General features: G+C 63.1%; 3 protein-coding genes across 21 annotated transcripts; all 3 read right to left on the reverse strand.

Moving 5' to 3' along the window:
• Positions 1-26: 26 nt before the first annotated feature.
• On the reverse strand, positions 27-2,944 carry LRRC71 (leucine rich repeat containing 71). 18 transcript variants are annotated; one of them, XM_090127147.1, is made up of 14 exons: positions 2,843-2,940; positions 2,604-2,702; positions 2,249-2,527; positions 2,050-2,125; positions 1,886-1,960; positions 1,740-1,808; positions 1,489-1,648; positions 1,247-1,414; positions 1,069-1,167; positions 838-877; positions 692-762; positions 508-616; positions 336-436; positions 27-269 (listed from the first exon to the last, which is right to left on the reverse strand). In XM_090127147.1, exons 2-14 carry the CDS (start codon positions 2,635-2,637, stop codon positions 153-155), a joined length of 1,398 nt encoding a protein of 465 aa, XP_089983273.1. In that variant the 5' UTR covers positions 2,638-2,702; positions 2,843-2,940; the 3' UTR covers positions 27-152. The 18 variants fall into 18 exon arrangements, with proteins under 18 accessions (XP_089983273.1, XP_089983267.1, XP_089983271.1 ...); XM_090127141.1 differs by having other exon boundaries at positions 73-612; positions 1,740-1,832; positions 2,225-2,335; positions 2,420-2,527; positions 2,843-2,943; XM_090127145.1 differs by having other exon boundaries at positions 73-612; positions 1,489-1,606; positions 1,740-1,832; ... (1 more) ...; positions 2,420-2,527; positions 2,843-2,943.
• Positions 2,945-3,310: 366 nt separating this feature from the next.
• PEAR1 (platelet endothelial aggregation receptor 1) lies at positions 3,311-12,216 on the reverse strand. Its single transcript, XM_090127136.1, has 24 exons — positions 12,077-12,216; positions 10,036-10,152; positions 9,660-9,752; positions 9,478-9,582; positions 9,140-9,240; positions 8,973-9,065; positions 8,253-8,499; positions 8,068-8,182; positions 7,855-7,991; positions 7,304-7,516; positions 7,023-7,197; positions 6,541-6,661; positions 6,293-6,456; positions 6,043-6,145; positions 5,826-5,972; positions 5,605-5,733; positions 5,402-5,530; positions 5,136-5,264; positions 4,830-5,045; positions 4,658-4,764; positions 4,292-4,403; positions 4,110-4,178; positions 3,773-3,967; positions 3,311-3,673 (listed from the first exon to the last, which is right to left on the reverse strand). The coding sequence occupies exons 2-24, from the start codon at positions 10,071-10,073 to the stop codon at positions 3,522-3,524; spliced, it is 3,090 nt and encodes a 1,029-aa protein (XP_089983262.1). The 5' UTR covers positions 10,074-10,152; positions 12,077-12,216; the 3' UTR covers positions 3,311-3,521.
• Positions 12,217-15,472: 3,256 nt separating this feature from the next.
• On the reverse strand, positions 15,473-23,162 carry NTRK1 (neurotrophic receptor tyrosine kinase 1). Of its 2 annotated transcripts, XM_090127041.1 has the most exons (16): positions 22,940-23,162; positions 21,504-21,578; positions 21,356-21,427; positions 20,824-20,892; positions 20,372-20,526; positions 20,143-20,288; positions 19,916-20,042; positions 19,472-19,801; positions 19,059-19,117; positions 18,683-18,785; positions 18,237-18,383; positions 18,018-18,148; positions 17,782-17,954; positions 16,553-16,793; positions 16,238-16,396; positions 15,474-16,087 (listed from the first exon to the last, which is right to left on the reverse strand). In XM_090127041.1, exons 1-16 carry the CDS (start codon positions 23,119-23,121, stop codon positions 15,902-15,904), a joined length of 2,355 nt encoding a protein of 784 aa, XP_089983167.1. In that variant the 5' UTR covers positions 23,122-23,162; the 3' UTR covers positions 15,474-15,901. The 2 variants fall into 2 exon arrangements, with proteins under 2 accessions (XP_089983168.1, XP_089983167.1); XM_090127042.1 differs by lacking the exons at positions 19,916-20,042; positions 20,143-20,288 and having other exon boundaries at positions 15,473-16,087.
• Between the last annotated feature and the right edge of the window lie 383 nt (positions 23,163-23,545).

Here is a 23,545-nt window from a genome sequence, read left to right on the forward strand (position 1 = left end):
CAACCTCCGGCCGCGCTGGGTTCCCCCGCGTTCCTTCCTGGGATCCGTGCTGCTGCTACCAGCAGTTTCCTTTTTTTTTCCTTCCATGGAAAACAATAATTAAAAATAAATTTATTTTTAAAAGCCCAGAAAAGCGCTGCTTCTCGCGGCACTCAGGGATCCTGGCTGTGCTCCTCCTCATCCTCTGCAGGCTTGGGGAGGGGGTCCCGCTGCAGCAGCAGCTCCTGGAGCCGGGTGAAGGCGGCACAGGCACTGGAGAAGCTGTTCCTCTAAGAGAGGGGCACAGGGAATGAGGCCGTGCCTTGCCCGCAGCCCCCATCGTGAGCCCAGCTTACATTCAATGAGAGGCAACACAGCCCCTGCTTCCCTCCGGCTCCCTCCTGCTCCTCCACCGCAGCCAGCAACGCGCCCAGGCCTCGCTCCGTGATCCGGTTGTCTGCGGGGGGAGGATACGAGCATGGGGACGGGGCCGTGCTGCAGCCAGGCCCCCCCCAGCCCCACACTCACGGGACAGGTTGAGGTTGAGGAGTACCCGGTTCCCAGGCAGGATGACATTCCCATCGCGGTGCAAGCCCGGCTCCAGCAGTGGGTGCCTGGGCTCAGCTGGATCCCCTGCCTGGGGGCATTGGGTCCTGAGGATCCACACCAGAGTGCCCCCCCTCCCCCCCCCAAGTCCCACTGCGCTGCTCACTTCAGTGCCCTGCTGCTCCCCGATGGCACCCTTTGCACCACGGCTGCGGCGGGAGTCTGAAGGGGCCGTTGCTGCAGGAAGAGCAGAATGGCAGGAGCTGAGCCAGGAGCAGCTCCCCCAGCGTGCCCCCCAGCACCCTCACTCACACTTCTTGCTCTGCTTGCTCTTGTCCTTCCGCAGCAGCTCCTGCAAAGGGCAGCGAGCTCAGCCCCACTGCACCCCTTGGGCAGCACTGTGAGACCCTCTGTGACCCCCACCCAGCACAGGGAAACGGGGAAACTCAGGCACAGCTACAGCACCACCCACCCCCAGACACCCCCAGCAGGGGTACCCAAAGACCCCATGTTAGACCCCATGCTGGCTGCCTGCCTCTTCACCTTCTTTTTGGTTGTGCCCGTGCGCTGCTTGGCTGGAGACAGCTTGCCTGCAGCTGCACTGCCCTGCAGGCTGAGGGCATGCCCACTGCTGGATTCAGCCTGTTTGGGGATGTCAAAAAGACAGACACTCAGAGATAGGGCCCCCAAAAGGAAAAGCTCCCACCTACCCAAAGCTCACTGCATGGGGCTGTCCCTGCTCCTCCATCAGCAGCCGCCTGCGCTCCACCACCTCCTCGTGCCTCAGCTTGAAGGGCTGCAGCACCTCTGCCAGCTTCACTGCCCCCACGTCCCCAATGCGGTTGTGGGCCAGGGACAGGGAGAGCAGTGAGCGGTTCCAGCGCAGCCCCTGGGGAGGATGAGAAAGGTGCTGGGAGGGGGCACAGACAGCATTCAGCTCCCCTGTGGCCCTTCTGCCCCCACCTCAGCAATGTGCTCTGCACCAACGTCAGAGATGCGGTTGAAGCTGAGGACCAGCGACAGCAGGCTGTGGTTGGAGGAGCTCATGCTGGAGAGGCCCTGTCCCAGCAGTTGTGCAGCCCTGTCATCAATGCAGTTGTTGCGCAGAGACAGGTGGGACAGCCTGGGGTTGGGGGGAGGTGGGAGACATTGGGGGGAGTCACTCTGTAGCTGGGGATCTGAGCGCTGTGCCAAGGGATCAGCCTGGCACTCACGTGCTGCTGGCCCCCATCAGCACATGGAAGGAGTGCTCTGGCAAAGGGTTCCCCTCCAGGGTGAGCGACCTGTGGGGTAAAACAGCACCAAGACTATCTCAATTAATGAGAACAAGACCTCCAGCTTCCCCTCCCATCCCACCTACCAGAGCCGGGGGCACCTTGCCACCATTGTGCCCAGTGCAGGCATCATGTGATCAGCCAGCCCAGTGCTCCAAAGGCTGCAAGGACGGATAGCATCACTCGGCCATTCCTATCACTGGGCACTGCCTGGGGGCCACTCGCACCCCCTCCTCCCCCCCATACTCACTTTAGGACCTTCAGGTTGGCCAGGGCAGGCAGGCACTTGCTGAGCACACCCAGCATCTCTTCTTCTACTTTCCAGCCTGCAGGACGCAAGAGATGGAATGAGGGAAAATTCTCAATCCGTGGCTTCAGCCACCCAAGAGGCTGGGAGTGGCAGGGGGAGGGCTGGCATGGCTCACTCTTCTCCAGTGCCGTTTCCCCACCTCGCAAGAAGACCCCGCAGACGCTCCGGGGGTCGCTGTCATTCTGCAGCTCCACTTGGATGCAGCGCTCCCCCAGTCTGCAAGGCTCTGCACCCTCAGCTGTGGGTGAAGCAGTGTCCGAGGAATCAAATCTCTTCCTCCCTGCCCCCCCAGCCGCCCCCAGCTCCTCACCTGCTGCACTGGAAGGCCGCACAGTGACCCTGGGGATGGAGGTGATGCCAGCCCAGGCACAGAGCTCTGTCAGGTCTTGCTGCAGGAGCCCACAGCACTGGTATTGCTCTTAAAAGGAGCACAGGGTGTGTGGGGGGAATCCCTTCGGTCCCCCCAGCCCCCATTTCACTAAGCTCAGTCTTACCAGCACCTTGCTCAGCTCTCTGCTCACTCTCCATCTCTGCAGCCACTGGGAGAGCCTAACACCAGGCAATACTCTCCCTCCACCACTGCATGCTGGCAGCTTGGGCGGGGTGGAGGGGGGTGTCACAGTTATTCCCTGAACCAGAGGATGCTACAGAGACCCTCAATGGAGAGGGGGAAGAACTGTGCGGGCTCCTATGGAGGCACCATAAGGGGCTGAAGGTCCCGGTCCGGACCCACCTCACCGCCTGAGCGCGGCGCCGCGGCCGACGCAGACGAGAAACGAAGGACGAAGCACCGGCGGCAGCACGGAGCGCCGAGCGCGAACGGGAAGCAGCAGCGTCCGCCCTCGCGCTTTTATAGGCGATGCGCCGCTGCTGAAGCCCCATTGGTCCGCTTCCGAACCAATCGATGGGCGCTATCTGTCACCATTCCAGCCAATCGCCGCGTGCACTTCGGCTCCGTTTTTCGGACGAGTCGTGGCAAAACCTCTGGGCCCCGCCCACCGCCGCCATCGGACCAATCACCGCGCGCGCTTTCAATCCGCCTTTGGGCCGTCGAAGCTCCGCTCCCCGCCCCCCCACGCGGTTTCCATGGCCGCGCTCCGCTCCCCCCGGGTTCCTTCCTGGATTTCGTGCCGCTGCCGTCGCGGAGCCAGCGCTGCTGCGCGTCCCTCACCGCCCTCCTCCCAAGGACGCGACTCCTGGAAGACGCCGCTCCCACAACCGACCCGGCTTTATTGACAGCAGCGCCGCGAGGGCCGCGGGACAGCGGCGGCGGCGGGGACGGACCCGTTATGGGGGGGGGATCCGGTCCTGCGCGGACCCCGGGCTGCCCGCTGCCGTCTCGCGGTGTCCCCGCTGCAGGGCGGCGTTTCCCGTCCACGTGTCGCGATGTGAAGGTGGGGGGAGGGGGGTCCTCAGCGATCCTTCCTGCGGAGCGGAGGGGACGGCGGGTGACGGACGGGGGGCACGTCGTAGTGGCTGGGGATGTGGCTGTTCTTAGGCGAGTCGTAGTGGCTGGGAACGTTCCGGGCTGGAGCTGCGCCTTCTGCCCCCCCCGGGCTGCTCTCTGTAGGGAGGAGAACGATGGGAGATGGGAGTCTCCTGTCCGCAGGGCTGTGCCTCCACCAGGATGCCCCCCCGACTCCCCCCCATCCCCCGGGCGTGCCTTCCTCGTTGCTGTCAGGCTCCTCCAGGAGCCCGATCTCTGCGTAGGACATCTCTCGCTGCACCGGGGACTTCATCTCCATGTAGCTGCCCTCGGGAGCCTTGGCCAGTGGCGGTGGCACGTCCTTGATGGTGGCATAGGGATTCTCGCTGGCCAGAGAGCTGCCGCTGGCCCTCAGCCCCTCCTGGGGGTGCTCTGTGGGGGAGGCAGAGGGGTCCCCATCACCAATATAGAGAGAGCAGCCGTGCCCACGTGGGTCCTATTCAGGCCCCATCCACCTTCCCCTCTCCATCCCACCCCGTCCCCATCCCGTCCCCGTTCCCAGTCCCCTTGGTACCCGTGCTGTAGTACTTCCCCAGGCTGCAGCTGTAGCTGTAGCTGTAGCTCCGGTCCATCTGCCCTCCACCTGGAAACCAAGCACCACGAGAGCCAGGGGAAGGGGTCCCGTTGGTCCTCTCCACCTCCCAAAGCACCCCCAAATGCACGGCTGCCACCTTCCCAAGAGCTGCCCCTTCTTACCCCTGGCTCCCTGTGGTGGTGCCCCCAGGTGCTTCCAGTCAGGAGGAAGGGTAGCATTGCCATCAGGGCCATAGGGCCTCTCTACACCGTGGAAGGGCTGGGAGCTGGGGACCTGCAGCCAAAACAAGAGACAGCATAGCTGCAGAGCTCCCCATGCCATGCCATGTCACGCCGTACCGTGGTGAACTGTGCAACACCGTGCTGCACCGTTCTGTTGTCACGCAGCACGATGAAACATGCTGCCCTGTGCCTCGGCGCTCCATGCAAAGCTGTGCTGCTCTGCATGGTCATGCACCACGGCGCACCATGACGTGCCACACCGCACCATGGCATCGTGCCGCGCCGCCGTGCTGTGCTGTGCCGTACCTTTAGGGAGCCGGCTCTGTCCTGGCTGCCGGGGGCAGGCAGCGTGCACTGGGACAGCGTGTGGTAGCTGGGGTTGGAGTAGTAGTGCGTGTGGTTCGGTGGCACATCTGGGGGACAGACATCAGTCCTGGTGCCTGGGGGGCCTGGAGCCGCGTCCCAGCGTGCCGCTCACCTGGCACCACGTACTCAGAGGTGTCCGTCCGTCCTGCTGTGTACGCCACGGCCAGGTGCCGGTTCTCCTTTCCCTTCTGCCGGTGGCGGTAGCACAGTGCCACAGCCACCACGGCCACCAGCAGAGCCACCAGGGCCACCAGGCTGACCACCATCCCCAGCGTGCTGTAGGGCAATGGAGGGGCTGGCACGATGGTGTAGGGCTGATCGGGGTTCCCTGTAGATGTAGGGGAAAGGGATCATCCTTAGAACAGGTGGGGAGCTGCCCCCCCACATCTTGCCCCCAACCTTCTCCATGCCTACTCACCAGCCTCACAGTGGGGCCCGCTCCTGCCTGGGGCACACGGGCACGTCCCGCTCACGGGGTGGCAGGTGGCATTGTGGGGACAGTGGCATAGCTGGTCACAGTGCAATCCGAAGGTCCCAGGAGGGCACTCTGCAGGGGTACGGAGGGTGGGTGGCTCTGTATAGCTCCATACTGCTCAGACAGCAGCCCCAAATCACTCCCCCAGAACCCCCAGGCTGCACCCTCGGGGGGTGCGCAGAGCCTCAGCTGGGAGGGGGGTCCTCTACCTTCTTCACAGCTGGTTCCTGTCCATCCCGCGGGGCAGTGGCACGTCCCATCAACCGGGTCACACGTCCCCCTGTTGTGGCACTGGCAGCGCTGGGAGCAGGCATCCCCCCAGGAGCCGGGTGTGCAGGCTGGTGGTGGGGCGAGGAGATGATCAGCCCGCTGGCACCAGCCCTCATCCTCGTCCCCGTGTCCCCATACCCACGCTGGGAGCAGTGGGGGCCGCTCCAGCCCGCGGCACAGAGGCAGGCACCGGTGGCATGGTGGCAGGAGGAGCCGTTGGCACAGGAGCAGCTCAGCGCACACCTCTTTCCATAGCGGCCAGGAGGGCACTCTGCGGGCACGGGGCTGCCGTGAGACGAGCGCACCCGGCCTCAGCCCCATGGGGTTCGAGGGATGGGGAGAACACCCCTGCGGGGCACTCACGGCGCTGGCACATGGGGCCACGGAAGCCTGGGGTGCAGGTGCAGGATCCGTCCTCAGGAGAGCACGACGCTCCGTTGCGGCACACACAGGGCTGGCGGCAGCCTCGGCCCCAGGAGCCCTGCGGGCAGCTCTGCTTGCACTGCAGCCCTATGGGCAGCAAGAGCAATGAGGGACAGGGGCAGGGCACAGCGGGGTATCCCCAGCCCAGCTCCCTCACCTGTCCACCCAGGCAGGCAGTGGCACTCTCCAGTGATGGGGTCACAGCCATCTGCGTGGGCACACTCGCAGCGCTGCCCGCAGCCAGCACCAAATGTCCCATTCTGGGGTTCAGGGATGAGGTTGACATTGGGGAGGGTGGAACTGGGGAAGGTGGTGCCAGGAATTGGTGGCACTGAGGATGGTGGCACTGGGGATGGCGGTGCTGGAGGCAGTGGCACCGCGTTCGGGTGCTGTAGGGGGACACTCACCGGGCAGGGCTGGTGGCAGCGGGGGCCGTGCCATCCTGGGGTGCAGCTGCAGACCCCACTCTGGGCGCTGCAGGTGGCCCCGTGGGCGCAGTCGCAGCTCCCATTGCAGCCAGGGCCCCAGGTGCCATCAGGACAAGGTGTGGAGCAGTCAGGTCCGTGCCAGCCTGCAGAGCGAGAGGGTGGTGGGGTGGGCACGGGGATGGCCACGCATCACTCCAGCTGTCCCCAACCCCCCCAACCCTGCCCACCTTCCTTGCAGATGCAGGAGCCGTCGATGGGGGAGCATGCAACGCCGTGCTGGCAGGAGCAGTGCTCCGAGCAGTTCAGCCCAAAGGTGTCCGAGGGGCACAGGGAGGAGCAGTGCTCATCCTGAGGGAAGGGAAAGAATGTGGGGGGACTGTGAGATGGCAGCATCTCCCTGCACACAGGGCTGAGAGGCCACAAACCAGCCCCCTCCCTCCCCTTGGTGCAGTGATGCTGGAGGCAGAGGAGTCACCCCAAAATCTTGATATCCTAGAGGATCCACCCTGATGCTACATGGGCCCTCCGTGCTGAGCTCTCCGCAAGGATGCCTGGACCCCAGACTGCCCCCAGGGATAACCAGACCCCAAACCCATCCAGAAGGTGCCCTGAGGATGTCCTCCCAAGGGTCCCCTGACCCCCATGTCCCACACCACTGCTCCCCGTGCCCTCCCCATATCCCTGCAGCAGGGGCAGCTCGGGGACGCACCGTGTAACCAGCAGGGCAGTGGCAGCGCCCGGTGGTCCCATCGCAGGTGCCCCCGTTGAGGCAGAGGCAGAGCTGCAGGCAGCCAGCCCCGAAGGAGCCAGGGGGGCAGCTCTCATTGCAGAAGAGCCCGGCCCAGCCAGGGCGACACGAGCACTCGCCGAGCAGCGGGTGGCAGCTGGGGGCACCCACTCAGTGCCCAGAGCTCCCAGTCCAGGCGCTGGGTGCACTGGGAGAGGGCTCTGCAAACGATGCGGGGGACCAAGGGAGGGTACATCGCCTACCTCTGGCTGTGCTGGGGGTGACAGAGGCAGTGGTTCTGGCACTGGATGCCGTAGAGGCCGGGAAGGCAGCGGGGCTCCTCGCAGCGGCTGCCCTGAAAGCCGGCCTCGCACAGGCACGCACCGTCCACGTGGAAGCACTGTCCCCCGTTGGCACAGTCACAGCTCTCCTGGCAGTCCTGCCCATACCTCCCCACCGGGCACCTCTCCCGGCACCTGTATGGGGACACGGAGGGTGACACGGCCCCAGGGTGGCACCCAGACCCTCCCTCTCTGTCCCAAGCTGAGACCATGCAGCTCATTGCATGCCAGGCTGCATCCAGGTCCCGCTCTGGCAGCACCAGGGCTTGGTTGCCCTTTGTGTCCCACCCCTGTGTACCCATCTGCATCTGCTGCTGCCACCCAGCCCCCCGTGCGCCCCATCCCCACGTCACCCACATCCCCATTCCTGTGTGCCTCCACCCAATGTCCCCCGTCCCTCACCCCCGTGCCTCCCTGTGCCTCGCTCCCCATCTCCCCCAGCTCCCTGCCTCCCGTGCCCCATCCCCACTCACTGCTCTCCGGTGAAGCCGGGCGCACACTGGCACTGCCCCCCCAGGGGGTCACAGCGGCCCCCATTGTGGCAGCGGCACTCCCCCTGGCAGCCGGGGCCGAAGCGCCCAGGGGGGCACGGTATGGAGCAGATGTCCCCCTGCCACAGAGCGCTGCGGTCAGCAGGGCTGGAGGGGACCCCCCACCATGGGGAAGAGGGGGCACATCCCACCTACCATCCATCCATGGGGGCAGACACAGATGCTGGAGCCAGGGGGGTGACAGATACCCCCATTCTGGCAGGGGCAGTGGGTGCCACACGGTGTCCCCTCGGGGCACAGCACCTCACAGCTGCGGGGAAAGCGAGCAGTGAGCAGACAGGACCCCTTCCTCTCTGGCCACCGCAGGGACCCTCACTCACAGTGGGCCAGCAAGCCCTGGGGGGCAGAGGCAGGCACCAGTGGAGGTGTTGCAGAGAGCCTGATGGTGGCATGGGCACTGCAGGCGGCAGTCAGGGCCGTAGGAGCCAGGCAGGCAGGGCTGGTGGCACAGTGGGGGGGTGAATCCAGGGGGGCAGGCACAGACCCCGCTCAGGGGATCGCAGGAGGCGCCTTGGTGGCAGTCACAGCGGTGCTCGCAGTCCTGGCCCCACGAGTGCTCATCACACTCTGCATGGGTGAGAACACTGCTGTGTCCCAGCGCCCAGCCCCAGTCACATCCCTATCTTCATCTCCATCACCACCTCCATCCCAAGCCCACCTCCAGCCCAGCCCCAGCCCATCTCCATCCCCAACTCCATCTATCCCCATCCCCATCGCTGTCCCCATCCCATCCCCAATTCCAACCCCATCCCCATCTCATCTCTTTCCTTTCCCTTTCCCTGTTCACCCCCAGGACACCTCACTGCAGCATCCCTATTGTTGTCCCCATCCCTAACTCCAACTCCATCCCCATCCCCATCCCCTTCCCCATCCCCATCCCCATCCCCATCCCCATCCCCATCCCCATCCCCATCATCTCATTCCTTTCCCTTTCCCTGTTCACTCCCAGAACATCTCACCCCAGACCCCCACAAACATCTCACCCACAGCCCCACTCCATCCCCCCAACCCAGGGGTCTCTGTGCCCCCTCCCGACTCACTGCTGGAGCAGTCATCTCCCCTCCAGCCCGGCTCACACTGGCAACGCTCAGGGGCCACACACCGCCCATGGACACACTCCTGGGTGCAGCGCGCTGCAGGCACACAGCTGGGAGGTGAGCAGGGGACAGCCCAGGACCCCCCCTCACCCCCCACCCATCCCACTCACGGACGCAGGTGTCCCTGTTCTCATAGTAGCCCAGGCAGCACTGGTAGCGCCGGCGGTAGTTGGTGCGCACCACCTGTCGGTACTCCGTGCGGTACACAACCCTGTGCCAAAAGCAGAGCCATGAGGATGAGGTGTGGGGGGACACTCCAATGTGAACCCTCCCCTCAGCCATGGGGCACCACCCAGTGGGACAGCCCCCATTAGCTGTATGGGACATCATCCCATTGGGCATGGGACAGCCCTGCAGCAGGGCAGGAGGGCATTGCGCTGGGCACCAGGATGCTCCATGCAGTGAGGTGGAGGGGGGGGCTTTGCTGGGGTCTTGGCTCAGCCCTGACCTTTGCTGCGGGCAGGGCTGTGGCAGTCCTGGTGTCCCAGTGCAGGGCTCAGCGGAGGTCACAATGTGGGGTTTGGCGTACGATTCCTTCACCGCTGCTGTAAAGCTGTTGGGGAAGAGGGTGCGGGGTGGTGGGTGGTCCCACGGGTGCCCCCAAGCCGGTGCCCCCAGCACAGCGCCTACCTCTCCCAGTAGCTGCAGACGTTGGGGTCGCTGGGTTGGAGGGCGGCCAGGAGGCAGGCGTGCAGTGCCAGCGCCACGGTCCTCAGCACCATTCTGCATGGAAGCAGCGAGCTGGGCTCACACACACTGCTCTCCTGCTCCCCACCCACCGCCCCCGGCCCCGGCCTCCCCGCGGGGCTGGGTCTGCATTCCTACATGCGGGGGAACGGCTCCAACCCGGCCTGGCTGCCAAAGGGAAACTGAGGCACAGCCACACGGGTGGCCCCAGTGCTGTGCGGGCCCCACAGAGAGACAGAGGTGCTGCAGCCATGGAGCTGCACCCATCCTCCCCCACAGCACTGCACATCCCCCCTGCCTGGGTATCACTCAGCCCTACCGTACAGCTGCTCCTGAGGCAGGCTCCAAGGACCCCATCCTGGGGATGGCTCCTCTCCAACAGCACTGGGGGCAGCCCACAGATCAGGGCACTGCGTGGCACCGGGGTGACCTGTCCCTGGGGGTGGATATGGGGCGCTGAGGGCACAGGGGAAGCTGGGGACATCAGGCTGACCCATCCCCAAGGCTGGATGCTGGGCATTTGTTGACACCAGTTTGCACCGGGTCCATCAAGCTGAACTGTCCCCAGGACTGACAATAGGGCACTGGGGGACAGCAGGGATGCATCCTGACATCTCCTCGCCCTCAGATCTGCAGTCCCATCTCAGGGACGTGGGGATGGGAAGGAGTTAACCCCCGAGCCCTGGCAGCCTCCCTGCATGGCCCCGTTTCAACGCTTTTAGTATTTATTTGCCGCCACGTTTCCTGGATCCGCCAGGCTCTTGCTCAACTGAGCGCAGGACGGGCGCTGGGAGCACAGCCAGCTCCAAATGGGGCCACGCACTGCAGCATTTCGGGGTGCACTGGGGCTTCTGCAAGACCCAGCAGGACAGAATGGCGGGGACCCATGAGCTGTCCCCATTTGGCACCAGGACCCCATCCCAGCGTCGCTGAGCAGCACGGTGTGCCCTGAGCACACAGCACCGTGTTTTTGGGGGATGGCTGCAGCTCTCCGGTATGCACACATGTGCTGCAGGAGGAAGCAGAGGTTTCCTGCCCCTCACAGCTGGATTCATGGATTCACAGCCATTTCCTCAATGCCTGGAGACACCCCGAGGTGCCACCCCCGATGCCACCCTTCTCCTCCTCCTCCTCTTCCAACTCCTCCCCATGGGGCTGCTCTGCCTCTGTACAACAGCACGGTGAGAGGTGAGGGGTGACCCCACCAGAGCAGCCCTTCCTTGTCCCAAAGCAGCGCCATTTTTCTGCTGGAAAAAGCGTTTAGTCAGAGAATTTCCCCCATTTCCCTTCAGGTCCCAGCGGCCGTTTCCAGGGTGAGTAATTGCTCGCCCGCTTCCGAGCCTCCCGCCCTGCAGCTCTCCTCCCCAGTTCGGGACCCCTGAGCCTCCCCACGGCCCCATCCCCACTCCAGCAAACCCACGCTCTGGGGGGGGGGGGGGGGGCAGGGCCCCAGAGCTGCTGAGAACAACAGGAACCGCTCCGAGATGCTGGCAGGAAAAGCGAGGAGTCATCAAAACACGGCCCCATCTGGTGCTAATTGGGATGTGGGGGCCGGGATACCCAGCATTGTCCTGGGGGCACCACAGAGACCTCCAGGAGCTGCTCCTATGCTGCCCCATGGACTCCCCCAGTACCTCTCCAAAGCAGGGAATGGTGTGTCCCCATCACTGGGAGCTCCAATCCCATCTGGGGACAGGGATATGGTGGCACTGATGTGCCCCAGTCTGACATTGCCCTCACCCTGGGGTGGTTGCATCCCAATGACCAAATCCTCCTGCTTTGAACCAGGCAGGAGGAAGGGAAGGGAAATCCCCAAAGGTTTTGGACGATTATTCTCACCCCTCATCCCTTCACCCCCTAATCCAGCTCCTTGTCTTTTTCCTCCAGTGTGACAAGGGTCGGAGAGCATTGCCCGCAGGCACCGGGATCTGCAGCCCCACATTGTGCAGTGAGGGAAGATGGGGCTGAGGGTAGAGATGTGGCTCCTGCAGTGTCCCCACCGGAGACACAGAGCCCAGGAAGGGCCTCGCAGCTGCTATCTCTGCCCTGGTGCTTCCTACACCGCGGGCTGACGCGTTTCCTTCGGGGCTGTGAGCATCGTGGGGACACTGCGGGGATAGGGACAGGGATGGGGATGGGGACAGGGACGGGGATGGGGACGGGGATGGGGACAGGGTCCACTTAGTGTCAGTGTCAGCTCAGGGGTCACTGCAGTGTCACCGCTCCACCCCACGCTCCCCCTACAATTCCCGTGCCACCGTCCCTTAGGGCACCCCAAAGCCCCCCGCACAGGACCGGGACCCCCCTTGGCCACCCCAATGGGACTCCAACCCCGGGACCGCGCTCACCAGGACTCTCACCTGGCCGGGCCGGGCCGGGACAGGACCGAATAGGACGGGACGGGGCTGCTGCTGCCCGAGCTGTGCGCGGTGGAAGCTCCGCGCGGCCGTCGGAAGCAGAGGGAGGGCCCGGAGCTGCTGTCAGGAAGTTTGGACTCAGAGACAACTACGGAAAAGGGGGAAAAAAAAAAAAAAGAAAAAAAGTTTTTTTTTTTTTTTTTTTAAACTTTGCTGGCCAGAAACCAACAGGTTTGGAACAAAAACATCACCGGGGCCCGAAGCGGGGCGGGGCGGCCCCGTGGGGACACCCCGTGTAGGTCCGATCCCGGCGGCTTTGCGGAGCGGTGCGGGAGCGGCTCCGCATCCCGGACGGCCCCGGGCGATCCCCGCGGTGCGGTCGGGTCGGGTCGAGCTCCGGGGGCTGCGGGTAGCGGGCGTCCCCCGGCCGAACAGCAGCATCTGGTGGCGGCTGCGAGCAGAGCCGGGCTGAGAGCAGAGCTGCGTTGTCGCGGTGCCGGCGTACGTCGTGCTCCCATCCCTGCATCCCGGCCACGCGGCATCCCCGTGTTGCAGCATCTTTGCAGCCCAGGATCCTCGCCAAACATCATCCCCCACGCCCCGCTATTCCCGGCAATGCCTCAGCCCTGCAGCGCAGGCACACGTTGTGCTGGCATCCTCAGTTTGCATCACGTTGGGATCCAGGCTGTACATCACCTTCACAGTGTGGGTTCCCAAGCCGTGTGCTACCCCTGTACCCCAGGCACACATCTTCCCTTCTTGGGCACACGCCATCCCAAATTTTGGCTCTTCTAGCCGTGCTACATCCCTGCAGACCCCAGGCACACACATCTGCATCCCGGCCACACGTCATCTCTACATCACAGGATACCCCATCACACAGCCCCCCTTTCCCCCCACCCCAACATCCCACGCTCCGTGCCCATGTATCTCCCTGTATCCTGGGCTCCCCACGCATATCTCATCCCCACACAGCAGCTCTGTGCTGGGGTCCCCACACTCAGCCCCACGCATTGCCCCCTCCCCATAGCCAGCCTCTCCCCTCTCCCAGCAAGCACGTACATTAGCTGGCCTCAACTGATGTCAAGGCGCCATTAATTGCCTCTCCTCGTTACAGTAATAGCTCTAATCACTCATAACGATTTTCACATCCCAGCGTGGCTTTGCCGCTCCCCCCCCCCCCCCGCCCACTTGGGCTCCATTAGGATGCAGCCCACCCGCAGCCATAGGGGCTGCCCCAAATGGCTCTGCCTGGGGCCATTGAGGACGAGAACACAAGGGTTACAAGTTGGAGACAATGGGACCAGAATGGGGACACCGGAGCTGGGAACTGGGCAGAACTGACCCCCCTCTGCTGCTCTTAAATAAGGCATCCCTGTGGTCACCGGGAAATGCTGCTCTGGGACACTTCAGCAGCACTTCAGCTGTGCCTCATTAGTGTTGAGATGCCTCTGCAGCCCCCCTGAGACCTCCAGGCCGGGGGGAACCGGGCCCATAAGTGCACTTAGGAGACACACAGGGTCCGGTCAGTGCTCATCCGCCCCAGCACCCACGGCGCCGGGATGCAGCTGCACCCCACATCTGTCGCCACCACCATATGGTCCCCCCTAAAGTGGGAAACCCCAAACTGGGCAATCCCATACACAGTCCCTGTAATGAAGCAGCCCCCAGGGCCTCCTCCTGCCCCATCCCTGTGGGGTGTCCCACAAGGGCATCCCTGGTACCACAGCTCCATCTGAGGTGGGAGCAGAGCCAGCAACACGGGCAGCACTAGAGATAGCCTGGATCCAGGCAGGATGGGGCTGCACCATGAAAAATCCCTTTGCAGCCCCATTGGGTACAGGATGAGGTCTGGGACCCTGGCAGGGCCCAGTCCCCAGCTCGGCTGCTGTGCTGCTAAGAAAGGAACTTTCCCAAGGAGCAGAGCCGTTAATTACCTCATTGCCAGAGTCCATTACCGCTCCCCCTGGAGCAGCTGAAATGGAGAAACTGTGGGGTGGGGATAAATCAATCAGAGCTGCACATTTCTGGGAGCGGGGCTTAACCCTTCCCTCTCTGCCCCACGGGGAAACCGAGGCACAGCCGCAGGAAAACCCACACCAGGTCCCCCCCACCCCCCGTGCACGTGGTGCTCTCGTATCGCCATGCTCGGGTCCTTTTTGGGGCAGTTTGGTCTTTTTCCTGTGCTTGGACAGCGCGTGGCCGCTGCTTCCCCTCTGTGGGAACAGTATTGACCGAAGAGGCAATTTGCAGTGCAGCACTGGAAAAGCTCACAGTTGTAATCTTGTTCCTTCCTCAAATTAGATAAGAGGGAAAAGCCCATAAATCAGCGCAGGCAGAGATTAGAGAACCCCAAGGAAGGAGGGCACTCTCCTCTGGTCATGCATAAGTGGGGGCACTGCCACCACCTCATGAGTAAGGGCTGCATGTGGGGCACCACTTGGCCCCCCCTGGTCCCAGCAGAGCTCTGGGGCTGAACAAGGGGGCAGGAACCACAGCCCCACTGCAAAGCAGCTATTTGCACACCTGCATGGCAGCCCCACGGCTCGCTGCCTCAGTTTCCCCATTGGCTCAGGGCTGGCATTGGGTGCCACCCATTTTGCTGGCCACCACATCCCACCCCGGGGCTGGCAGCCAGAGCTGTGCCCTCTGCAGGGAGGGGATTGCAAGGGCTGAGTGACATGACAGGGAAACTGAGGATGGCTCTGGTTTCCTACTGCTCCTGCTGTGCTGCATGCAGCCCCAGCCATCCTGCACAGTACAGCACCACAGCAACGCACCGTGGCACAGTGCTGCTCCATGGCATGGCAACTCACCGTGCCTCAGTTTCCCCAGGTCTCCTCTTCCCTCTCCTTATCTCAGGTCACAGTGGGTAACAAAGGAGCTGCCAGGGCCCAGCCTGCACTGCCTAATTAGCCAGATGAAATCAATTCTGCTCCATTACAGTCAGATCCAGGTCTCAAACATTACCAAGGCGGCCGGAGAGCCCTGGGAAGGATGATTAAGTGGACGCTGCAGGGCATTTGATAACCCCATGGCTCCGGTGACAGTGCGTGGGGAAGGGAGGGCTTTGCCCTTTGTTTGGGGGTTTGGCTTCTTCATCCCTTTGTGCTCAGAGTCCCCACCCCACACCTCTAGCACAGGCATTCACCTGCTGTACACAGCCCCGGGTCAGCTGGAGGGTCCCTGAAGTGTCTCCATGTCCCTCTCTGGGCTGGGGACAGCATCCCCCTCACCTGCAGCTTGGCTTTGCACATCCTCACTCCTCTCCTAACCCAAATCCACCCGTCAGCGCCACCAATCCACACATAATTCAGTGCCATGGAATGGGGACAAGCCATCCCCATGCTACCACATCCCCTCTGCTCCCCTTCCCCTGCCCCAAAAAGCAGACTTCCTCCCCAGAGCACCTCCCTCTCCCTGGCACCCAGCAGACACTCCATGGGCAGCCAGCTGGCAGCTCAGCAGAGAAGTAGACACTTTTATTACCGACCAGGATCACCGCAGACTGGGAGAGCACGCAGGGCATCCACCTGGCCAGGCACTGGGATGGGGAGGGATGGAGCAGCCATGACACTGAGCAGCCAAGTGCCCCCCGTGGGGCTGGGGGTCCTGGTCGTGTCGCTCCAGGGGCAAACCCACAGTGGGGAAATGCCACAGCCACAGCCCCCCCACGGGCACAGCTCCAACCCTACAGCCCCCCAGGGGGCTCACTGTGACAAACAGAGTTTAAGCCCTCTCCAGCATCAGGGCATCTGTCCAGGGTGTGGGGACAGTGGGAGCAGTGCCGGAGCACTCCGGCCAGCCTGGGGGTGATGGGGTTCCCTCTCAGCCCAGGATGTCCAGGTAGATGGGAGGAGTCTTGACCAGGGCCTGCAGGCGGCTGTGGATGTCCTGGATGCGCTGGCGCTGCTGTGGCTCTCGCTGCCAGCAGCTCTGCATGATGTCATACACCTCGGAGGGACACGTGCGGGGCCGCTCCAGCTCCCTGCCCTGCGTGATGCACTCGATGGCCTGTGGGAGCAGGGGGACATGGAGCCCACAGCCCCCATCCAGACCCCACAGGGTGAAGGGGTCCCTCGCTTTCCTCCATCCCACACGTGGACGCGGTGCCAAGCCCAGCTCCGCGCTCAGCCCCGTGTGCAGACCCCACGTTGAGCCCACCTCGGTGTTGGAGAGCTGGTACCAGGGCTGCTTCCCGTAGGTGAAGATCTCCCACAGCACCACGCCAAAGCTCCAGATGTCACTCTCAGTGGTGAACTTGCGGTACAGGATGCTCTCAGGGGGCATCCAGCGGATGGGCAGCATGGTCCGACCGCCCACCTGCACAGAGCAGAACAATCAGGGTTTACCCCCCCTCCAACCCTCCCCTTTCCAAACCTCCACCGAGTGCTCAGCAGCACCATTAAATATGGATGGGGCCGTGGAAGGGGCAGCAGATGAAACGGAAATTTGAGGCAGGGAGGGCGCGGATCTCACCCGGTAGTAGTCGGTGCTGTAGATATCACGGGACATGCCAAAGTCCCCAATCTTCACCACCAGGTCGTGGCCCACCAGGCAGTTGCGGGTGGCCAGGTCACGGTGCACAAAGTGCAGGGACGCCAGGTAGACCATACCTGAGGCGATCTGCGTGGCGATTTGCAGCATGTGGCTCAGTGTCAGCTGCCCACAGGGCTGCCCCTGCCCTTGGTCCAGGATCTTGGCATCCGGCCCATGGGATCTGGCAGGACAGAGGGTGCTCAGTGTGAGTGTGTGTGTGTGTGTGTGCAGGGGAAAGGCGTGCAGGCGTGTGTATTTCTGCCTGGAAGTGTGTTTGCACATGTGCTGGGAAATGCTGTGCGTGCATGCAGGGAAAGTACATGCATGTGTGCAGCCATGCAAGATGCAGTACATGTGTGTTCACGCATGGTGGGGAAGGGAGTGCATGTGTGTGTGCCCACAGGAAGGCGTACACGTGTGTGCATACGTGTCTATGCCCAGGATAGAGAAGGCTGTGTGCATGCTGGGAAAGCGTTCAGCCATGCCAAGGAAAGCCATGCACCTGTGTGCATTCATGCTGAAGAACACATCAACCTGTGTGTGCATGCATGCATGCAGGGGAAACCGGGCGTAAGAGTGCACACATGCAGAAGAAGCATGCACACACACACACACGTGCGTGCAAACGGGGCTAGTGCACTCACGAGAGCATCCACAGCAAGGAATTCCATGCATGCACATGCCGGGAATGCTGTGCACACATCGGCGGCGCCGAGCTGGGAGGGTTGTGCATCACTGGGTGCCAGGAGGTGTGAAAGCAGCAGGCATGCACAGAGCCAGGGTGTGAGTGGGCCAGGGGCTGCACACTGCTTTGATGCCCAGTGCTGCTGACAGCTGGGCTGGGGAGGCCAAGCCAGGAGCGGGGGGCTCTGCTCGGCAGAACCATTAATGCCAAGTCCCATAACAATAATCATAAAAGCCACGTCTCAGAGCTCATCGCGTGGCCACTAAAGCGATGCCTCTGGCAGCCCCCCCGTCTATCAGCAATACCTGGGGGGCCAATCGAAAAGTCTCTGCTTATTCCAGCTGATGGCCAATCTCTCTCTATTTAAGCCTCTCAGACAGCTAATCTAATCAATATTGCAAGGAGGGCTGCATTAGCAGCGAGCGCAGAGCGGCTGTCTGAGCCACGCTGATGGAGCGGGGAGGGGGCGCGGGGCTGGGCCCACCTGAGGAAGCGGTTGAGATCTCCGTGCTTCATGTACTCGAAGACCATGATGAGGGGCTCACCCTCGGTGCACACTCCATAGAACTTGACGATGTGCTCATGCTGCAGCACCGTCAGCAGCTCCGCTTCCCGCTGGAAGTCGAGCCGCGCGCTCTCCGTCACCTCCTTCAGCGCCTGCAGGCACGTGGTGTTAACCTGGCACTGACCACCCCAGGACCCCCATCCCCAACCCCTCACCTTCACAGCCACCAACGTCTTCTCCTGCTCCGGGAGGAGGTGGGAACACTCGGCCAGGAAGACTTTCCCAAAAGCGCCCTCACCCAGCTCCCACTTGAGCACGATGTCACGGCGCTGCACGTGGTGCACACCTGGGGGACCCGCACCCATCAGCCCCGAGCCTCCACCCCAGGAGGACACTGGGGAGCAGCGGGTGATGCTGGGGCCCCCCAGCCTTACAGGCGTTGCAGAAATACTGTGGGTTTTCAATGAAGTTGCTCTTCAGCCCATCCAGCTTGCTCTCTGTGGAGGACATAGGGCTGCTGCCCAGGTTCATGAAGTGCAGCGACATGGCCAGGTCATCCTCCTGGGCCAGCACGGCTGAGCCTGCAGGTACAGGGACACGTGGACAGGGCCATGACAGAGGGGTGAGGGGTGTTTTGTGCAGCAGTGCCAGGTGCTGCCGAGCATCCCCCCCCCCCAGCCCCGAGGGAAGCCAGCGCGATCAAACCCATTTGCAGGCTGAATCCATTCCAGGAGTGAATTAGCAGCTGCTGCCCGCACTGCCTGGCCCTGGCGGGGCCCCACCGCCACCCAGTGCCCCAAGAGGTGCCAGGCAATGGGGACCCGTGGGGATCATTGCCCCATGGCTGTGCCCCCACCCGGTGCAGGAAGAGGGGACTCACGGTTAATGCCGAACTTGGAGCGGCGCCCGCACTTGTTGAGCACGATGAGCATGACGGAGAGGAAGAGGGAGGCGAAGACAGCCAAAGCCACGGCCACGGAGACCTGGGGACAGAAGGAATGGTGGGGATGGGGCCGGGGTCCCGCTGCAAAGCCAAGGACAGCACCCTTCTCCCAGCCCTGGCAGCAGAGGTGGTCACAAATCTACCAGGGAAACTGAGGCACAGGGGAGGGCAGGCGGCTGCCTTCATCCTGTCCCATCCCACCTCGCCTTGCCTCCAGTTTGCCTTCACTTTAAGGACTGCTTTGCTTTCCCACAGGTGTCCTTGTGCCCCCTGTCCCAAATCACAGAGCACCCCATTCCAGCCAAGCCCTCACCCCAAATGTGTGCTCATCTGCTGTCTCCACGGGGCCCTCCAGAGAGCTGTTCCTGGTTCCTGTGTGGGGAGAGGGCACAGGGTGAGTGTGGGGTGGGGGCACATTCTCACTCCTGCACAGTCACTGCATCCTCATCACGGGGCTAGCCCCAGTCACCATAGCTAGGGGGGTTGGAGCAGCATGCTCCAGCACTCACCCAGCGGAGATATGGACACTGTGCAGCATGGAAAAAGGAAAGAGCACACATTAACCACCTCCCCCCCATGAGAGAGTCCCATGTTTCCTTCCCACTCCATGGGGAAACAGAGGCATGTGGGGGCACAGAACCCCTGGGCAAGGTGGGAACAGAGGGGTTTGGTGCCCCAGTGTCAGGACTGGGGCAGCGCATCTCCTTCAGCCCCACTGCGACGCACCGGGGATGGGGTCCTCGGGGCTGAAGCTGAAGGGGTTATCCATGAAGCGGCCCTGGATGCTGCGGGTGGCACTGCCCAGGGGGTTCTGCACCACGAGGGTGTAGTTGCCGTTGTTGACATGTGTGGGGCGATTGAGCTGGAGGCAGCCGTGCAGTATGGTGGAGTTTTGCTCATACTCCACAATGCGTGTGTGGATGTAGGGCCCCTCGGGCAGCGCCGAGCCATTGAAGAACCAAAGGATGCTGGGTGCCGGGTTGCTGTCCACTGAGAAGGGGATGCACCAGAAGTGCTGCGAGATGGCCTCATGCAGGAGCAGGATCACCGGCGGGACTGTGGGGACAGAGCTGCCTGTGTCCCCAAACATGCATCCCCAAACATGTGACCCCAAAGCCGCCCCTCACCCCACCTCCCCACCACCATCACCACATCCCCTGGGTAGCTTACAGGTGACATTCAGCATCACACTGTCCTCCGCCAGCCCTGCCTCGTTCTCTGCCCGGCATGTGAGGTCCTTGTGGTTGAGGCTGGAGGAGATGTTGTTGATCTCCAGGACAAGCTCCCACTCCGAGAGCTGCGGGGAGCACCGGGATGGGGTGAGCACATCCTGCACTGAGGGGATGCTGCAGGGGGATGGTGTGCCTGGAAGGTCCCCGCCGTGCCCCAAGCCTTGCCTTGGTGACAGATGGCTCTGATCCCATGTCAGGGAGCACCCACTCCCCGGTGGCTGGTGGGTCACCCCAGATGTGGCAGGTGAGGTTGATGCTGTCCCCTTGGCGCAGCACCACATCGGGGTGCTCAATGCGGGCGGTGGGGGGCTCTGCCGGAGAGATGAGCTGTCCCCATGCTGTCCTCGCCCACAATGGGCTCAAGGTTGGGTTTGGATCCCCCTGTGCCACCTACCACAGCCATGCAGGGGGTAGCTGCCCAGGGCCACGAGCGTGCTGCCCTCCCAGCAGACCAGCGACTGGTTGCCCAGCTCAGCACGGCTCCTGTTCTGCCACAGCTGCAGCCAGCGGATCCCACAGGAGCAATTGAAGGGGTTTCCCTCCAGGATGCTGAGACGGGGAGAGGATACAAGCTGCGTGCAGTGCATCCCCAGCTGCACCAAGCCTGGGGTGCACAGGATGGATGGCTGCACCTGGGGCAGTTTGCTGCGCAGATGCTGCGCTGTATGCGCTGTGCTGCCCCCATCCCTGTTCCCATCTCTGCCACACACACCTGGGGCTGTTGGAGCTGCATATCTGCAGCCAGGTCTGTACGAGTGCTGCCACAGCCACGGGTGCATCCCCAGCCCTGTCCCTGCTCCCACATCCTCCCCCAGCCATGCCCTGCCCCCTCCCCACGGCACTCACAGCTCCTGCAGGGGCAGATGCTGGAAGGTCTTCCAGGAGATGCTGGTCAATGCATTGAAGGAGAGATTCCTGCAAGCACAGACTCCATCAGCCTCTTCCCCAAGTCCCCTCATCCTGCATCACCCTCACACACAGGGATCTCTCGTACGCTGGGAACAGAGCTGTCACACCATGACCAAGCAGAAGCACATGCACCAGGCTGGCTGCCAGCCCAGCCTTTGGGTGCCCTTTCCAGGGATCTCCATCATCCCTGGGGTAGGCTCCTTCTCCCTCCCCCAACTCTGCAGCATCCCCTCCTGCACGGGGCTGCACTGCACAGAGTTCCCGGGGGGCTCCAGCCCCGATCAATGGTTTCACGTTCAGCAGCACAACCCCACGCAGTCCCTCTGGATCGAGTTTTGCTTCTAGGCAGTGGGACAGCATCGATCCTCCCAGAGTGCAGGGACAAAGCCACCCTGCGTGGGGATGAGTGCCCTGAGGGTGTTGACATGCATAGGGATGGGGACCCGAGCCTCAGAAGGGGGGTACTCACACATAGCTCAGCCTGTGGGTGTCCTGGAAAGCATCGTCAGATATGTGCTGCAGCCCCGAGTTGGAGATGGTGCTGGGGGAGGCAAGGGCTAAGCACGTGCAGTAGGAACCCCGTCCCCATCCTCCCCATCCCACCCCAGGGGGCTCACAGGTTCCTGAGGTCCCACAGCATTCTGGTGTCATTCTGGGTCAGAGATGTCAGCAGTGGTTGGTTCTCGATGATGCTGGAAAGCAACAGGGCAGCAGGGGGGGTCAGGCCCCCATTCTGGGGGCAGCAACCCTAGGATGGGGATAGGGACAGAGCCAAGCTGCTCCTCTGGGCCTCAGTTCGCCCTGGGCTGAGCTGGCACACTGGGGCCAGAGCTGAGCTTCCACTCAGAACCCACAGTCCCACCCAGAGAGCGAGTTGGACCAGCCTCAGCCCCACTCCCCAAAGCCCCTCTGTGTGTCCTCACTTCTCCCCGCACCCACGGTGCCCTGTAATGTGACGGTGGCAATGAGAACCAGATTGTTTCCCCACTGCTTCTTTTCCTAAGGAAAGCCTCTTTGGGAGCCAGTGTGGGGTTTTCCACCCACTCCCAACCCCCAGGCCATGATGGGGATGAGGGAGACACAACAGAGGAATGGCAGGTGGTCTCTTGGGGGATCACCATCCACCCCACCCTGTCAGGCAGTGAACAAAGAGCTGGCAGCGCCCGCAGTGCAGCGTCTCCCAGCACATGGAGAAACTGAGGCAGGGAGGTGTGCGGCAGCTGCCCCAGCAATGCAGCAGTGCAGCAGGGTGAGGACCCAGGAGTCCAGACACCCTGATGGCACCCAAACTGTCACCACACACCCCTGCTCCTTCCTCATCCCAGCACGCAGCAGAGGGGGAATGGAAGAGAGACACCCCAACCCAGGCACTGTGGGTGCCCAAACCCCTCCTGCACCCCAGCTGAGTACCAGCATGATTGTGCTCTCCCCATGCTGGAGAATCATCCCTCTCAGATCCAAAGGGATAGGAGCTCAATTCCCCCTCAGCTTCCCAACCCACAAGTCTCGGGCTAGCTGGACAGCATCATCATGGTGGGGACAAAGGGTACAGTCTCCCCCTGCTCCCCATCACTGCCCACTGCAGCACGGGCACTCCCTGTCTGTGGACCCTGCTGCACTCCAGCCCTACTGGGACTTCATGGGAGGGGACAAAGAATTGTCCTGAGTCCCTCCCTCACTCCCTGTGAGTCCACAGCAAGGATTCCTCCCACCTTTGCACTCAAACAACCCTCCTCCAGGCAGCCCTGGTCCCCAGCCCCATCAGCGCCCCAGCATTATCCCAGTGCCACCACCATGTATGTCCTCCAGCCTCACCACTGTGTCCTGGTCCAAATGCCCTGACCCCACTGCCATCTGCTTCCTCATCTCCATCCTCATCAGCCTGTCCTGGCCTCACTACCCTGTCCCGTCCTTATCCCCTTCCTCATCCTCATCCCCAGACCCCATCTCCATCACTAGTCCCCTTCCTCATCCCCAATCCCTGCTCCCTCTCCTCGTCTCCCCATCCCCAAGTCCCCATCTCATCGCTGTCCCTCTGCCCTCCCCCACTCACATGTCGGTGGGGCGGTGGGTGCCCAGCAGCAGGGCGCTGAGGCTGCTGACGGTGCGGGGCTCCCGGCAGAGCAGGATGTGGGTATCGGGGCAGTGGCATCGCGCGGGGCAGGCGAGAGAAGCGGCGGCTCCCGGGGGCAGCAGCAGCGCAGCCAGGCACAGCCGGAGCCAGGCGGGCAGCATCGCGACCCGCGGCCGCTCCGGGACCGCCGCCCTCGCACTTCGCCGCCGCACCGGAGCCCACGAAAGTGGCACCGTGAGGGACCGGCGGGTTAAAAGCGGCGCCCGGTCCGGCCTCCTGGGGAGGGGCCAGCGGCTCCCCCGCCCCGACCCTGCCCGCAGCTCCGCATCGCGCGGCGGCACCGGGAGGGTGCGAGATGGGACGGGAGCCCGGGGCGCAGGTGGGGTGGGAGAAGTGGGACCCTGCCCGCACTCTGCCCGCGCCCTGCATGCAATGCTCGCACTCTGCACCCTGCCCACGCTCTGCTCGCGCTGTGCCCGCAATGCCCGCACCATCCCCGCCCGCGCCCTGCTCCAGCAGCTCCCGTGCCCCCATTTGCAAGGGGCGGAGGACGCCTCCCACTGCCCCTCCCCGCACTCAGGGCCA

The sequence above is a fragment of the Phasianus colchicus genome, chromosome 30, assembly GCF_987193195.1.
Source record: "Phasianus colchicus chromosome 30, bPhaCol1.hap1.1, whole genome shotgun sequence".
NCBI classification, from domain to species: domain Eukaryota; kingdom Metazoa; phylum Chordata; class Aves; order Galliformes; family Phasianidae; genus Phasianus; species Phasianus colchicus.